At 45.3% G+C, this 18,812-nt stretch overlaps 1 protein-coding gene across 2 annotated transcripts in view; it reads left to right on the forward strand.

Annotated features, from left to right (window-relative positions):
- The first annotated feature begins 6,497 nt into the window (after positions 1-6,497).
- Positions 6,498-18,812, forward strand: part of usta (uronyl 2-sulfotransferase a) — an 82,668-nt gene continuing 70,353 nt past the window's right edge. For both annotated transcript variants that reach the window (XM_083643233.1, XM_083643234.1), the window contains exon 1: positions 6,498-6,914. In XM_083643233.1, the coding sequence (XP_083499359.1) occupies positions 6,677-6,914 (238 nt within the window). In that variant the 5' untranslated portion in view covers positions 6,498-6,676. The remainder of the gene's footprint in view (positions 6,915-18,812) is intronic.

Raw genomic sequence — 18,812 nt, forward strand, 5'->3', positions numbered from 1 at the left:
TCAATAACTCAAATCAGTGTACAGCATAAAAACATCATTAATAAACTGCATAGAAAACAGTTTAAGTGGCCGTGTCCACAGGGAACGTTTTCTTCAGGTCAGAATGCTTTGGAAATCATGTCCAGAGCGCTTCCAATGTGTACAGACACAGCGCTTATTTATTGCTGTTGAAAAAATGTACATTGATAAGCAGCGTGCCTCTCCAAAAGTTGCACTTTTCTGAGTGAGGTGCCCAGAGGGCTCCGCTCAAAAACACTAGCCGTCGAATGCGCACCAGGTGCAGTGCTGGGAAGAGCAGCGTTCCTTGTATTATTTTTCAAAGTTTTTCCCTATTTTCTCTCAAATTGTATTTGGCCAATTTCCCCCCATGCTGCCCCGGTCGCTGCTCTACCCCCTTTGTCGATCTGTGTAGAGCCAAGACTAGCACCATCACAGCAAGCAAGGACGGACCCAGACGAATCGAGAGAGCCCAATCGGGGCCAGCTCAAGTCATATCATGACGAGTCAGATCTGGCCCAGATTATCACTGTATAATCACTATCCAACTCATTTCACTCACCAGTCACCACTGAAATATCCATGAGGATAACTAAATGGTTGCAATCAATCACATATTTCTCAGCCTGGACTATTTATTTATCCAAAATCTGAGTGATCAGCACTTGCATGTGGACAATCTGCGCTGATTAACAAACTGTTTATTCGTGGAGGTGGGACTACGAGGAGATGAATTGCTGGGGAATCCTGCAATTGTCTCATTTGCATATCTTGTTGCCAGATTGTTTTGAAAGACAGAAAATACACTGCGAGGCGTAAAATATACATTTGAGTTGGAAGTTGGAATGTAGCATTGGGTGGCGTTAATGTGTTTCGGGGTTCTTTTTACACAGATTGTAGACGGTTACACTGTGATGTCTGATCCACAAAGACTTGACCCCAACATTTTAAATATAAAACAAGTTTCTGCCATAATCCTACGGTATAGGCTATATTCGTGTCTCGTATAGCCTGCGTGTGCAGGAGCACTGGGTAAACAAACGTTATAGGCTGGTGGTGACACTTGTACATTTTGAGGGAACCCTCAATGATTCTTTGAGATTAAGGTTTGAATTAAATTATCTTTCATTTTTATTAAAACTGTCCCAACTCCATGGATGTTATACCGGTATAAAAAGAACAAGGGGTCCATGTTTTGAAACGGTAGGCTATATTACTCCAACGTACAGCAGATTATTTCAACGAACAGATAGCGTAGTGGTAGAATCGGCCTCTGTAAATTGTAGGTCCCGAGTTCAAGTCCCACTCAGGCCACTATTATATTTTTTGAAAATGTAGCATAAATTGTTAATCTGGACATAATTATAGCTTTATGTATAAAGCTGCTGAATATACACTGTGTTCATAGCAGAATAACTGAACATGCCCATTCATGGTAATGGTCATATTTCGACGTCAGCTTGACGTTCCCGCGTAGACGTCTAAATCATCGCCAAAGCGGCTGTGATTTGGCCACGTCCTGGATGTCACTGAAAGACGTCATCACAACGTTATCATGTAATTTTGGTTGCTGGGATGCTTCCTCCGACACATGCGCAGTTGCCAGCCGCTTCTTTTCACCTGACAGCGGGGAGCTTCACTGGCAAGACGTACGTAGCACATGGGAGGATCACGCTATTCCCACCAGTTCCCTTCCACCCCGACCAGGCGGCCCGACCGAACAGAGGAGGCGCTAGTGCAGCGACCAGGACACATACCCCCCAATACGGCTTCCCACTCGCAGACACCAGCCAATCGTGCTTGTATGGACGCCCGGCCAAGCCGGAGGTAACACGGAGGTGTGAACCTGCGACCCTATTAGGCAGGGAATCTACTGCTGCTACCAGGACGCCCTGGGAAGAGCAGTGTTCCTAGCGCATCCTTACCATCGAGAATCAATTGCAGAAAGGCGCTGGCAGCTCAAATAGACATTCCCTGTGGACACGACCGCTTAGTATGCTTAAAACTAGCAATACCATCATAAATGAAATGCTTATCTAAAAAGGTGAGTCTTGAGAAGTGATTGGTTGATGATTACATTGACTGCACCTTATCCACATTATCCAATATCTGGAAACATATATTGATATTGTTTTATTACGCAGCCATATGTACCATAGTAGTGTAGGCCTTGGTTGTGCATAATTTGGCTTATTTAATGTGTGTATGTCTGTATTTTAGTCTTCCCTCCAGATGCCCCGCAGCTGTTTGTCTGTAAAGAAGAGGTTCCCTCTGAGAGCTCCAGTCTGGACCAGGAGGACCCAACGCCCCCACGCATTAAAGAGGAACAGGAGGAAGTCTGCATCAGTCAGATTAAAGGGAAACAGGAGGAACTGTGGACCAGTCAGGAGGGAGGGCAGCTTCAAGGGTCAGAGCCCCCACACATTAAAGAGGAGCAGGGCAGTCAGGAGGGAGAGCAGCTTCAAGGGTCAGAGCCCCCACACATTAAAGAGGAGCAGGGCAGTCAGGAGGGAGGGCATCTTCAAGGGTCAGAGCCCCCACACATTAAAGAGGAGCAGGGCAGTCAGGAGGGAGAGCAGCTTCAAGGGTCAGAGCCCCCACACATTAAAGAGGAGCAGGGCAGTCAGGAGGGAGAGCAGCTTCAAGGGTCAGAGCCCCCACACATTAAAGAGGAGCAGGGCAGTCAGGAGGGAGGGCATCTTCAAGGGTCAGAACCCCCACACATTAAAGAGGAGCAGGGCAGTCAGGAGGGAGAGCCGCCTCAAGAGCCAGAGCCCCCACACATTAAAGAGGAACAGGAGGAAGTTTGCATCAGTCAGATTAAAGGGAAACAGGAGGAACTGTGGACCAGTCAGGAGGGGGAGCAACTTCAAGGGTCAGAGCCTCCACACATTATAATGGATAAACCATTTAGATGTTCAGCCTGTGCTAAAGGTTTTAGTCAGGAAAGAAACTTGAAGACACACATGAGAGTCCACAAAGGGGATAAACCATTTAGATGTTCAGCCTGTGCTCAAAGTTTTAGTCTGAAAGCAAACTTGAAGAGACACATGAGAGTCCACACAGGGGATAAACCATTTAGTTGTTCAGCCTGTGCTAAAAGTTTTAGTCAGAAAGGAGACTTGAAGAAACACATGATGAGAGTCCACACAGGGGAGAAACCATTTAGATGTTCAGCCTGTGCTAAAGGTTTTAGTGTGAAAGATGACTTGAAGACACACATGAGAGTCCACACAGGGGATAAACCATTTAGTTGTTCAGCCTGTGCTAAAAGTTTTAGTCAGAAAGAAAACTTGAAGAGACACATGAGAGTCCACACGGGATAAACCATTTAGTTGTTCAGCCTGTGCTAAAAGTTTTAGTCAGAAAGGAATCTTGAAACGGCACATGAGAGTCTGTGAGTCGAGGTAACTGAAGGGTGGTCTCTGTAGTCATGGCATAATGATGTGTGTTTTTTTTTTTTACATCATTTGGCGGAGCAGTAAAAAAAAAATTAAAGTAATGTCTCAGTTTCAGCCTACAGCTGTTTGCATCTGCTGTGAGACTTGCGGTTCACACCTTATAACGAGCGATGCCATCTTTGCAGTACTGCTTTGCATTTCTCAGTAAGTATAGGCCTACAGCAGAGTTTCAGCTATGTGATAGAAGACTGCACAGAAGACCTTTCAGTATCTAATGATTCAAGATTCCTCTTTATTGGCACATGATAAACTAACCATTAAGTGTGAAAGCTGGCGGGGTGAGATATGACCTGTGACCTTTTGGGAGTTGCGGAAGCGTGCAGCCAGTAGTGGAGGAGCCAGCAGAAGAGATCCACGTGTTTCATACAGGAAATTAGACAACAAGCTGTCAATTTCCACTATTGTCTTATTTGTCTGGTAATTATACAAAGGTATTACTGTACAATTAAATTGACATTGATACATTGTTTAGAATGCCTTTAATATAAAGGGTTTTTTGTAATGCACTTATAAAACGTCAAAGAAACCTAAACAAATGAGCACACACAATTCTATGGGATTGCAATCATAGGTGGAAATACAGACCAAAAGGAATGTGGACGGGACACACAATTTCAAAGCTACACTGCAGGTGTAAACCTGATTTCATCACAACCTTTCCCTACATGTGTACCAGAGCCTCCTCCAGACACACACACAGATTATTCATCCATAAAGTATAGATGAGTACTGAACCTAGCTGTGGCAGACTGCAGCCACACTGTTGTTATTTCACATTAATATTTTTCTATAACTTAGACATAAAAGTGCAATGTCAACAAACTTGCAATAAATACAAATGTTCATTAATTCATGATTTGTGTACATTTATTGTTACTCTGTTGTTAAAGTGGCATTACATTTATGGCTTGTTTAGGACTCGAAACTCAAAGTTTAGGACGTTGTAATGATAATATAATACTTTACTGGTCCTCCTTATAGGGAAACTGGTTTGAAGTTGGGTTGAGGGACTATCACCTCACCTTACTCGCTATGCAACCCTGCTTCCCTCTACACTGCCCCTATGACTTGACTGCATAAACAGCTAATAAAAATAAATTTGATTCCTAGAGTTGACTTCCCCTGGGCAGGCAAATCCAAGTGTTTGAATCAAGCTTCCAGGGTAAATCCTCTCTGCCTCAACTCCTATTCCAGCAAGTGAACTTAATTGGATTGTGGTTCTTTGGGGGGCTCGTAGTGGCTAGTGGTAGCCAGGCTAGGCTAGTGGGCCATTTAAAGCGATTGTCAAAATAAGTGCAAACTTGCCGCCCTCATGCCAAACATGAGGCTCATTCTACTCACACAGTTTCCTCTTCCAGCGGAGGCCAAGATTTTACAGCGCATTTGTTTTGCATGTGTGTTGGTGTGGTGTGGTGTGAACCGCGCATGCTGACAGCACACCAAAACTCTGGCACATTTGACGAGAGGTTGAGCTAATTCCAGAGTTTGATAATGATTTTATTATATTCCAAATGTTTAGTAGTTTGCAGTGATATATGTTTGGCGCAAGACTACATCCCCTCCTTCCCCTCAATCTCTCAAGTGTCTTCTTTCTCTCTCTAGCTACAGTATGGCCTTTGGAGAGAGCTAAACAGGATGCTGTGGAGACATCATGGACTCTCACCTCTCTACTTTACTGGCTTATGCAACATATTTAGGAACCTGGGCATACAGACTGAATGTATGTGAAATTAATTTAGATGTTGATTCAACAGCTAAAACCTGCAAGCTTGCTATTGCATTTTAAACTGTACCAAGAAAAGAAAAGACCTTGGTATAGACCTAAAGGTATGACATTGCCAGACGTGATTTTGTTTAAAACTGCATGGCAAAATTGCATTATGATTTTATTGACTGGTGGTTCGATTAGAGTAAAACGGATTTACCGTGACCTTGTTGACCTTGTGCAATGAATCCCTGCTTCATGATAGATTAAGCAGCCATGTGCTCATAATGCATTCTGGTGTGTCTGGCTTGCAGTGTACTGTGTATGAGTTACAATACGTTTTACCTGAGGAAAACAAATTCACTTCTTTGTTACCGTTGGTCTTTCAGGCTGAATTGTTTCACACACTAGCTGTCATCATTGGTGAAAGCAAAATGGCCCTGTAGCCTTTCAGTGGGGGTAGTTACTGCACTGAGTGACTGCTGTCGTGTCGTTTAACTGCAGGTGTACTCTAATAGCAGGGTCCCTCATGCTGTAGGAAGATATGTGCACACAGGAACGGCCCCTAACAGCTGGCCTGAGGGAGGAGAGGAGAGAAAGTGTAAAGCACACACACACACACACACTGCACGTCATGCACACACGCGCACACGCACGCACACGCGCACACACACACACACACACACACACACACACACACACACACACACACACATGGTATGCCTACACACGACTGCCTGAAGCACTGCAACTGACATGTAGCCTCACATTGAAGTAATGAGAATTCTGCTTGTTCCATATGAACAATAACTGCTTGACTGAAGGCATTATAGCCTATAAGGTTATATATTGGTATTGGTATATCTCTATAATATTCCTAGGGGCTGTGGAGCTTGTATGGGGCTAGTCAGTGACCTTATTGTATTTTTGTGTTTCCCCTTCTATGATGTCATCCTCTCTCTCACAACAATACAAAAATGAACTAGAAACTGACTGTTGACTTCAAACTCTCCTTAGAGCTAACTCCCTCTCTCTCTGTCTTGGCGCCTACGAAACAGCAAGCTGTCTTGCCCTGCCTATGGTCTTGCTGCCCATTTGGATGAATGGGCAGCCAGGGAGTCTTGCGAGCCCCGTTTGTGCCCCCTAGCTCTCCCCGAACGCTGGGTGACGCTGTTTTACGCGCTGCAACTCCGACCCCAAAATCCTGTGTGCGAGGTGGAAGTTTTTCCTCTTTCCACGTTCAGTAATCTGACACCCAAAAAAGGACTCGGAGCAGAAGGATGGACCCTTAACTGCTGGAAAGACGGAAGGAAGGAACAGTCCGACCGACGAGCGGGACGGAACGGAGGCGAAAACGGCTGTGCGCAACAAACAACCCCGTGGCTTGGCGGCGGGTCGACTCGCTGCCCTGCGCGTCTCCAAACAAACTGTCCATCTCAAATGATCTCAAAGCGAGAAGTTCCACTTTCCACAGGCGGATGGGTGACTTTCCACGGCGCTTTGTGAGGTGGAGATGATGAAGCATTTCAGCGGTGGCAGTCCCCTTCACAGCAACAGCCCGATTCCAAACCATCACATCAGAGAGCGCAACAACAAAAAGTACAGCTTACTCTCGTCTATCCCGTGGCGATTTTCCCTCCGAGGTTATGGTTTCTGCATGGCTACGCTGTTCCTCTTCTGTTTCGGCTCCCTGTTTTACCAGCTGAACGGAGGACCCCCCAAGATCCTGCTGGACATCCGACAGTATCTCGGTAAGAACTTTTCACTTAATTTTTACCCCTTCTCGGGCTGAAGAAGCAACACTGCAACAGCATCAAAGTGGATCAATAACTAAAAGTTGTCCGAGTCCCCCAGATGCCCTGCTTTGTGTGGGGACGTGTAAAGGCACGTCTATCTAAATACATGGGGAATCAACGTGGCCAGTCACCGCTGGGCAAATGCCTTTTTATGCAGTCCACCCGGGGCCGCCGCGTCCCCTCGACCCTGTTGACCCGCATTTACTTTTTAGTTTTGCATGTGGCCTTGATTATTCATCTTAAAACCATGTTATTATTAGGCTAACCAACCAACGTACTGTGTAGACTGACACACCACGTACAGTACAGGTAGGCTATGGACATTTGTGTATAGATGTCGCTGATTTATTTAACTATGATTATGTTGATCGAAATCTTTGCTTTTTTTTTATAATGCAATAGGCTATCCAAAGCTGGAAGTGAATGGCTCCCTTGTGTGACATTTGAAATTCAGCGCTGACTTGTCAAAGCAGGACTGGTGTCTGTTATGATGATGGAACCTAGCAACTGTACAGGGTTATACGTGTGCGTGATGAATGACATCTGCACTGTGCGAGCCAGCCGGTGCGCTCCAGTCCGGCAGTGCCACAGCGCACATTACGCACGGCTGGCACCGCTGGCACAATTAACGCACATCACTTGCTGTTCTAAAGGATGACTTTATGCTGCTGTTTTATAGCAAACGTTTTCACATCAAGGACAGTGAGATAGAGAGATGGTGGTAATAGGTCCACATTTGAAAAAGATTTCATACCAATTACCCCAGCTGAGAGGATTTTTGTTGTCAGATATGACTTACGTTATTGGTACAGTATTACAGTATTACTGTCAATGGTGGGAAGCATTAGTCATATTCTTGCTTTAGACCACCTGGAACTCTCTCAAGTTTGGGAACTCTTCGAATGCAGGCCATCTTCTATAGTCTGCATGCATTTGACTGTCTTTTAGACAGTCAAATGCATGCGTGTCTCTTTAAACAGCTCAGTGGCCTTGTGGTCTGAGTGTCCACCCTGAGACTGGGAGGTCGTGAGTTCGATCCCTGGCCGAGTCATACCAAAGACTATAAAAATGGGACCCATTTGCCTCCCTGCCTGGCACTCAGCATCAAATGGTTGGAATTGGGGGGTTAGATCACCATATGACTCCCGAGCGCGGCGCTGCTGCCGCTCACCACTCCCCCAGGGGATGGGTCAAATGCGGAGAACAATTTTCACACATTGTGTGACAATCAGTGGGACTTTACCTTTACCTTAGAGAAGACCTTCAAGTGCCTAAAAGGACAGTCTGAAATATGTGTGTGTGTGTTTGGTCTGTTTGCGTGCGGGGGGATGGTTGGTTGGTTGGTTGGTTCTCAGGGTAACACACTTGAATCTTGTCGATATGCTGAGGTGATTTCCTATCAACATGACTGTCACGGCAGGAACTGTGTGTGTGTGTGTGTGTGTGTGTGTGTGTGTGTGTGTGTGTGTGTGTGTACCTGCTTCTTACAGGGGGATCGGGGCCTTTATGACGTGATAAACATCTGGAACAGAATGAGAGTCACTCACCAAGTCAGCCACTAATCCCCTGAGTCAGAATGGTTTCCTGCACACACATATGCACGCACGCGCGCGCGCGCACACACACACACACACACACACACACACACACACACACACACACACACATGCACACGCACATGCACATGCGCATGCACGTGAACAATATTGACAAAAGGTGATTTAAAATTTATTTTGCACGGGCACAGCTTCCTACATTTATTTTCCAACACATGAAAAAAACGTGGATTGCTATTTGGGGTTTTACAGTAATTAGATATCATGAAAATTAGTAATAATGTTAGCTGAAATACAACTTGATTTGCTGAGCAGGGAGTGTGTGTGTGTGTGTGTGTGTGTGTGTGTGTGTGTGTGTGTGTGTGTGTGTGTGTGTGTGTGTGTGTGTGTGTGTGTGTGTGTGTGTGTGTGTGTGTGTGTGTGTGTGTGTGTGTGTGTGTGTGTGTGTGTGTGTGTACCTGCAGGGAGTCTGTATAGCACAGAAATACTGTGTAGTCTGAAACATCTTTCTCTCTGATGAAATTGTGAAGCCCCTTATGATTTAGAAACGGCAATAATGCAATTTAAATTAATTTGAGATTAATTGCACAGTGCTAATGTGTGCACACTCAAACTGCCAGTCTCTGACACTCACCATGCAGCACTCTCCTTTTCAAACCTCCTATAAGCACGCACGCACGCACGCGCGCGCACACACACACACACACACACACACACACACACACACACGCACACACACACGCGCACACACACACCTCATATGCTGCAAACTAGTCTGACTCAATGGAAGTAGGCTGTGGGTATAAAGCCTGCCATTGGTGCGGTCCATTTCAGAAGGCATCAATGGCAAAAAGGGGGACTCCCATTCCGCTTCCTTTACCTGCGGTTACCGTTTTCAAAGTGCCCGTCATGAGTAACAACAATAACCTCTGAGATACCGTATTGTTGCTTTCTAGCAACCTCTGAAAATGCTAAGTTTAAATGAAAATTTTGATTGTGCAATAAGGCAGGCCTGCTTGGTTCTTTCGATGAATAGAATTGGAATGGAATATTGTAGCTCGTCGTGTTGCAGACTTTATTTTGAAGGTTACCAGCTGAAGTGTTTTACCTTGCTGTTGCGGGTTTACCTTGCTGTTGCGGGTTTACCTTGCTGTTGCGGGTTTGACCGTGGTTGAGCTGCCCCTCCACTTAAAGTGTACAAGCAGCCACGGTGTTTTCAAGAAGAAGGTCAAATTGTGGCTTCTTGAACAAGTCCATGCCTAAGCTCTGATGTACAGCTTTTTCGGTGTATTTTGATGTGTATGTTTCTCATCTCTCATTGCATAATTCATACTGTATGAATGTATCTGTTATTATTTCATGTTTATAATGTTGTTGTTGTTTTTATATATACCTGTTCTAGACCAAGGACCACAATGGAAATAAGTCTTGACTTTATTGTGCTTTATCCTTGATGTTATTCTTTGAGATCCGTGTCTGTACTTTGTTTAGTACATTGTATTTCAATTTGTAACCATCAAATCAAATCAAATCAGAGCTACACGCCCGTCCAGCGCAATGTGATTAGTTTAAAGAAATACAAACAAGGTTTTCCCCCCCTTATTCCAGAATGATAATGGCCTCAGCCAGGCCTTTCTCCAGTGCTGGCACAGCACTAAAACGAAATGTGGAGATAGGCCTGGCTATGCCAGACTAGCTGCAAATTGACAATTTATCCTACAAGAAGGAGCAGGTGTGCATGCCATCACAACAGACACAGACACTCTCTCTCTCGCTCTCTCTCTTTCTTTCTCTCTCTCACACACACACACACACACACACACACACACACACACACACACACACACACACACACACACACACACACTCAGCAGCAACCAACACTGAGTAACACCTCTAACCCCAACAGACAGAGACAAATACATTATTTGGCCCCTCATAAGCCCAGCTATCTGTGAGCGTGAAGGCAAGGCCCCCCTGCCTGGAAGATGAATGCGTTTGCTGGGGCCCACCTGCAGGAGAGCTCTCTGACAGCTCAAGGGCCCGGGCCCCGTCAGACAGCCACTCCCCCACCGCGCTCTACAGTCTGTGGGCGGAAGCAGGTCCTTATGTAACCGCCACACAACGGCGGTGTGGCGTCTGGATGAGCGATCGACTTGTATAGGAGGAGACCTGAGGGTTCTACACAGGCTGATAGTACACAGGCTGATAGTACACAGGCTGATAGTACACAGCTGATAGTACACAGACTGATAGTACACAGACTGATAGTACACAGCTGATAGTACACAGACTGATAGTACACAGACTGATAGTACACAGACTGATAGTACACAGGCTGATAGTACACAGACTGATAGTACACAGGCTGATAGTACACAGACTGATAGTACACAGGCTGATAGTACACAGGCTGATAGTACACAGCTGATAGTACACAGGCTGATAGTACACAGGCTGATAGTACACAGGCTGATAGTACACAGACTGATAGTACACAGGCTGATAGTACACAGGCTGATAGTACACAGGCTGATAGTACACAGGCTGATAGTACACGGGCTGATAGTACACAGGCTGATAGTACACAGGCTGATAGTACACAGACTGATAGTACACAGGCTGATAGTACACAGACTGATAGTACACAGGCTGATAGTACACAGGCTGATAGTACACAGGCTGATAGTACACAGGCTGATAGTACACAGGCTGATAGTACACAGGCTGATAGTACACAGACTGATAGTACACAGGCTGATAGTACACAGGCTGATAGTACACAGGCTGATAGTACACAGGCTGATAGTACACAGGCTGATAGTACACAGGCTGATAGTACACAGGCTGATAGTACACAGGCTGATAGTACACAGGCTGATAGTACACAGGCTGATAGTACACAGGCTGATAGTACACGGGCTGATAGTACACAGGCTGATAGTACACAGGCTGATAGTACACAGGCTGATAGTACACAGGCTGATAGTACACAGGCTGATAGTACACAGGCTGATAGTACACAGGCTGATAGTACACGGGCTGATAGTACACAGACTGATAGTACACAGGCTGATAGTACACAGGCTGATAGTACACAGACTGATAGTACACAGGCTGATAGTACACGGGCTGATAGTACACAGGCTGATAGTACACAGGCTGATAGTACACAGGCTGATAGTACACAGGCTGATAGTACACAGGCTGATAGTACACAGGCTGATAGTACACAGGCTGATAGTACACAGGCTGATAGTACACAGGCTGATAGTACACGGGCTGATAGTACACAGGCTGATAGTACACAGGCTGATAGTACACAGGCTGATAGTACACGGGCTGATAGTACACAGGCTGATAGTACACGGGCTGATAGTACACGGGCTGATAGTACACAGACTGATAGTACACAGCTGTCAATTAGAGACTCTCTCGACAGTGTGATAGAAAGAAAGAAAGAAAGAAAGAGAAAAGTGGAACAGCTTTGCCATGAAACAAACGGCAACGATGCATAGGGAAAAGCTGCAATAAAGGCAAAAATAAAGAGGGAATTCTAATAATAATGTCAACTAGGAGTGAAGATAATAGATCATATTCCTTAGTTTTAGCTATGCAGTGTTCTAAGCAGACCGGATGGCAAGCAGCAGATCATAAGTAAGTTGAAATGAGTTTCCTTCACAAGTCCATAAGATTTGAGACTTGACTTGGACTTGCAAAAAATGACTTATGGGCATCTCTGGTGTATGCAAATATGTCTGTGTATGTGTGTACGATAGGCAGGCTAGCAGTCTTTTACGCGAGTCCGGTGATTGTCTGATTTATTGACCTTACTGTGAGTTATCTTCTGTTACTTTTGGCTGCGCTGTGCTGGGCAGAGTCCTAGTGGGGTTCAGCGTGTGCAGGGTGTGTAAGTGGACATGGGCGTGTTTGCCTGAGGGTAATAGTAGGTTGATTTTGTGCTTGTGTGTGTGTGTGTGTGTGTGTGTGTGTGTGTGTGTGTGTGTGTGTGTGTGTGTGTGTGTGTGTGTGTGTGTGTGGGGAGGGGAACAGACCCTGTTTTGTTTGAACCAGCGGGGAGGTTGGTGTTTGAGGGTGTCACTCAACACAGCCACACTCGTCTGTTCCTTCTCATTAACTCTCTCACACACTTTCTCTCTCTCTCCCTACCTCTCTCTCCCTCTCTCTCCTTTCCTCTCTCCCTCCCTCCCCCCTCTATCTCTCTCTCTCTCTCCCTACCTCCCTCTCTCTCCCTCTCTCTCCTTTCCTCTCTCCCTCCCTCCCCCCTCTATCTCTCTCTCTCTCTCCCTACCTCCCTCTCTCTCCTTTCCTCTCTCCCTCCCCCCCCCCTCTATCTCTCTCTCTCCCTCCCTCCCTCCCTCCCTCTCTCTCTCTCCCTTCCTCTCTCCCTCCCTCCCTCCCTCCCCCCTCTCTCCCTCAGACATACAAATTGATATTCCCCTGACTAATTCAGTTACTTCTCTGGAATGTGCCAGTCTCCACTTGAGTGAAGTGATTGGGTAGCAAGGTGTGTGTGTGTGTGTGTGTGTGTGTGTGTGTGTATGCATCATACGTGTTTAAGTGTATGCATGACTGCACAATCACACAAGTGTGTGTGTGTGTGTGTGTGTGTGTGTGTGTGTGTGTGTGTGTGTGTGTGTGTGTGTGTGTAGCAGTGTTTGCCCCCATACATTTGACTTGGCCCAGGTTGAGAGGCCTCTGAAACATTATTTACACCAAGTGACAGTAGATTTTTCCCCCATTGAAACTGAATACAGACCAAATGAATTGAGTTAAGGAAGGTGGGCCGCTGGTTTCAACAGGAGGCCGCCATGACGGTTTCCTGGCCGGGGGGAACAGCCGTGTGCCACTATGACGGACACGTTGTGATTAGTGCTATGAGTTTCCTTCATGAGTTTTGCCCACCATTAAATCAGAAAGTCTCTGTAGAAGGTAAATGTCAAACAACTGTCGTCTCTAAGAACGACATAAAAATGCAGAAGAAATATAAAAGGGATTAACAGTGGAGTGTATCCTGCCAAAGTTAGCAGCCATGAGCCAATGTATGAACACTGTGCTGCTCTCTCTCTCTCTCTCTCTCTCTCCATACACACCATATATCAGTCCAGTGACATTTCAGAGTCACTCTTTGAATTGGCATGAAAGCGACTTTGCTGATGATAAAAATGTGTTTTGCTGCTCTTTGATAGTGTCTGATTGGCATCATTGCTTTTTGGAGGCTGGATTTGAGAGAGAGAGAGAGAGAGAGATGATAACCCGTTTGATTTCCCCAACGCTCCCTCTTAGGGATGGAACAATACATCACGAGGCAGTTAAAAATCAATGCAAATGTGTTAAGATTCAAATCGATGAGATGGGGGGAAATTAATCACTTTTTTTTCAGTTTTTCTTTGACAAAGAAAAGGAAATATGCTTTCATACTTAGCAAAGTTTGTGTTTTGCAGTTATACCCAGAACTAAAACAGGATTCTTTAATTCCATTAGGAAAAATACAGTATTTTGTGGCTTCTATCTAAGAAATAATTAAATTAATATTTTTCAGTCATCATTTGTCTGCAATCTCATTTCGTAAAAAAACAAAACAATCGTGAGACAATCTTATCGTGAACTCAGTATAGATACAGTGTGGGGGAATGTGCATACGTTACCACCGTTTGAGGGCCGTGGTGGGGGATTTCCCCCACGCTGACCCATTGATGTCAGACGACACACCGCCAGAATCTATTATGAATCCTATCGAATCGTGAGTTGAGTGTATGGTATGCTCCCTCTCTTCCAGATGAGATCCTCCTGCAGGATTAGGCAGTGTATATACAGTGTGTCATATCCTTAGACACCTTGGATGAGCGTAATGGACGTTTAAGGACCCATAAGTACACAGCTCTTCCTCTGGGTGGGTGGGTGGGTGGGTCAGGGCCGGTATGAGTGAAAGTGTCTGCTGTTGTAATTCCCAATCCCCCCAGCATAAATCACAAATGCAGAGGGAACTCCGAGCGACTGTCTCTCGCACTCAATCTCTCACCAAGCACCACTCCGCTTCTCAAAAGCACTCTGTGACCTCAACACACGTGCACATGCACACGCACACACACAGTACACACAGTACACACACACACACACACACACACACACACACACCAGGGTAGGAAATTAACTTTTTTAAACGAGGGCTATTTTTGCCCCTGTTACTGTAAATATATTTCGGGGGCATTATGGATCATTTCCAGGGCAATTTTATCAAATGTTGGGAGATACCTTAGTTGCACCTATGTAGCATGACAGACCAATCAATGACTCTTATCCAATCATATTTTATTTCTAAAAGTTCATAAACAATCACCCATTTGCTATCTCAACAACACTGTTGATTGTCTGGCATGTGATTAATACTTGGCAAAAACATGAGTGAACTAGCTGGCCAGCTAGCTTGTGCTGCCTGTGAGGTAAATTATGCTGGTAGGAGGAGGAGGAGGGGCGGGGGTTATACGGATGCCTAGTTGGCCATTTCGAGTCACGCTTTGCAAATACAGAATAATGTTAAAATACAGAAAGTATTAAACTCTTTTATTTTATGGGGCATTTTGCCCCTAGCCCCTGCTAATTTCCTACCCACACACACACACACACACACACACACACACACACACACACACACACACACACACACACACACACACACACACACACACACACACAGCACATCAAATTAAAGTTGCAAAAAACTGGCCAGTGTAGTCAATGAATTGCAGGCTGCAAGGCAATATTGGGGATTAGATAGTGCATGAACCTCTCCCTCTCTCTCTCTCTCTCTCTCTCTCTCTCTCTCTCTCTCTCTCCTCCCTTCATTTCCTCCTTATTACCCCATTGGAAGTGACGTGGGTGAATTCATATAAGATTTAGCTCACAGTCGAGTGCTACCAGTTAACTTTTACTCCTGTATTTTATGGGAGAGAGGAATTTTGGGATGGATTTATGGAGAGAGGGAAAGTGAGGGAACGGCACGCCTGATGTGCGGAGGCCAGGGAGCGATATGCAAACGTCCAGCTCTACATGGAGAGTAAAAACAGGGCATGCGTGAGTAGGCTCCACTCATACATGACAGCCATACGCCGCTGATTACATGATCACACACACACACACACACACACACACACACGCGCACACACACACACACACACACACACACACACACACACACACGCAAACACACACACACACACACACACACACACACACACACACACACACACACGCAAACGCACACACACACACACACACACACACACACACACACACACACACACACACACACACACACACACACACACACGTTGAAACTGGATAGAGACTGACATCACCTTTGTGCTTAAGCACAGAAACCATTTGAAATTAAATTCACACACAGGTAGAGTATCTCTAACGGATTCTGACATGACTATAGAGCAGTGGTTCTCAAGCTTTTTCACATCAAGGACCCCAAAGACATCCCCCCCCCCCCCCCCCCCCATCTGATAAGATTTTAGTTTTTACATGTTTTATCGCAGAAAGTGTATGAAACCCATGGGGCCCGACCAACAGTCATACATAGCAGATCTGTAACTGCAATCTTCTTTGACAGTTCCTGGACAAGATATTACTGACATAAAAATATACATGCATTTATTTTTTTATATGAGCCACCTGACTTCCGATCACAAGCCTGCTTCTCTACCCTCATGGCTGCAGCTGCCCCAGTTGGCTTCTAAATCTGATCAAGACACGATGAGTCAAACTCACTCCCAAACATATTTCACACATACACGTACATGCAGACTGAACGCATCAACACAAAGCCTGCACACATGTGAAGAGCTTTGTTGAGTCAGACATGGAAGTGTAGACTGCACACATGTGAAGAGCTTTGTTGAGTCAGACATGGAAGTGTAGACTGCACACATGTGAAGAGCTTTGTTGAGTCAGACATGGAAGTGTAGACTGCACACACATGTGGAGGGCTTTGTTGAGTCAGACATGGAAGTGTAGACTGCACACATGTGAAGAGCTTTGTTGAGTCAGACATGGAAGTGTAGACTGCACACATGTGAAGAGCTTTGTTGAGTCAGACATGGAAGTGTAGACTACACACATGTGAAGAGCTTTGCTGAGTCAGACATGGAAGTGTGACTTTTGGCACAGACCTGCCTGGCGTCCATTGACACACATGGTATACAAGCAAGCCACTTCCTGTGAAAGGATATTAAAAACAACGCCTCTCATTTCATCCAGACCGGACAGTTTTACATACATGGAAGAAGGGCTAACGCCTGCACGCTTACTGCACGTCCATGCCACAAAAGATTCATAATGACGTTCCGATCCTACTGTACTTGGACCCTCTTTAATTGACACAGTTTTCTGATAGGCTAGCCTTTCTTGCACGTACGTGATGTCCTTATAATTACTCTCCTTCAGTTTGACATACATGTACATGAATGACATCACCCAGCCTTTTAAAATGCTAACAGTTTTTCCCCATATATCCCCTACCTCCTCATTTACACAGTGTGTGCAGTGTGTGCAGAGGTGGCCAAGTCAAAGACAACATAATGTTAAATAGCGATGGATTATGCTCCAAAAGAAACCTATCATGAAGGTTGAATAAATCATATTGCAGTCTGTCCAACATCTCCTTGAGGCGTACAAGACACATTTGTGAAGGCAACTTCACAGACAACTGTAAGGGCCTTTTTCACCAGCAGCCATTTTGTGTCTAAAATGCAGGAAGTAGCACAGGTGCAAGCAAAACATGAATGAGGGTTCCCAACTTCCAAACCATTTAGTGTGCCCTCGTTAATGTTTTGGTTGCACCTGTGTTACTTCCTGCCTTTTTAGACACAGAATGGCTGAGGTGAAAAAGGCGAATGCTCCCTCCATCCGTGCTATATTAGAGCTGGTGTAAGTGTTGAGGAAAACGCGCATTACCTCCGACGGTCCCAAAACAGCACCTGTAGCTGGCGTCACATCCAGCCTAAATGCCAAAACAATCACTCGGCTGGGAAAACAGACAGTGCCCCCGACTGTGCGGAGGCGAACCGCGCTGTTTGTTTACCTGTTTTCTAACGTGCCTGCAGCTTGTTAATTGGGCTTAGGGGTCAATAAAGGGATAATAGCTTTCACATGAACGCGACCTATGGAAGCCAGGTGTTGCGATGCTCTGATTTGACTTCAAGGACGATTTGAAACAGCCAGTTCAATGGCAAATAGAGCAGGCAGAAAAACAGAGAGCAAAAATCCTGTTAGTTGTTTTATTATTTTATGTGGTGATTGTTGGGTAATGTTATGAGCTTCAGGCTATGTTTTCCACATCCCTCGAATTAGCATGAATCAACATAATTTCTGCTTTCCATTAGTTCTGATGATGATCATGTTGATTTCTCTTGCTTTCTCTTGTTGATTTCTCTTGCGCCGTGCACTCTTGCTTCTCTCCTTTATTGCCACAATCTGAAATGATCTGACAAGATGATTCCGTGTCAAGCCCCTGATTAAATAATAGGCACAATTACCGTCCCCAATTAGCATCTCCATGCCTGAGAGATTCCCGTAGCCTTCTCCAGAGAGACGTAGCCTTCTCCAGAGAGACGTAGCCTTCTCCAGAGAGACGTAGCCTTCTCCAGAGAGACGTAGCCTTCTCCAGAGAGGCGGGCAAACACCAACACAACACAGGCCAATTACCTCCCATTAGAGTGTTTGTTTTCAGCACTCACAAAGGGAGCGGATGTAAAAAAGAAAATGAAAAAAAATTCATTCAAGAACACTCAAGTCAATGCATACAATTATGTTTGGCGTTGAAGGCTCCGCTCTTATAATTAATTTAATATTTAATTTAATATTTAATTAATTTAATTCTCCCTGAACTCGGCTCAGCAGCATGCTACGCCGAGCAGGGAGAGCAAGCAGAATCCCCCATGGGAATAAATATTCCAGATACATTTAAACCATAGAAGTAAAAGAGGGAGCCTAAAAGCAAGACATGGGAACATGTTCATTTTTTGAGCCATGCAGACTCCAGAGCTACAATACATGATAGCATTGATCTAAAAGGTGGAGGCTGGGGTGGAGGGGGCAAAGCGTTTGCCAGCAGCCGCAACGATCAGCAAGGTGGGGAACAGATCAGTGAGTGAGAGGCTGCCATATTTAAACGGACCGCCTTGTTGTGAGAATGACTGTGATTGGAGAATTGGTTAAACGGTGAAGCAAACAGAGGCTGTCAGCTGGTACAGCTGGGGCGTAGCCTATG

Source organism: Poromitra crassiceps (genome assembly GCF_964638095.1).
Source record: "Poromitra crassiceps genome assembly, chromosome: 9".
In the NCBI taxonomy this organism is placed as follows: Eukaryota; Metazoa; Chordata; class Actinopteri; order Beryciformes; family Melamphaidae; genus Poromitra; species Poromitra crassiceps.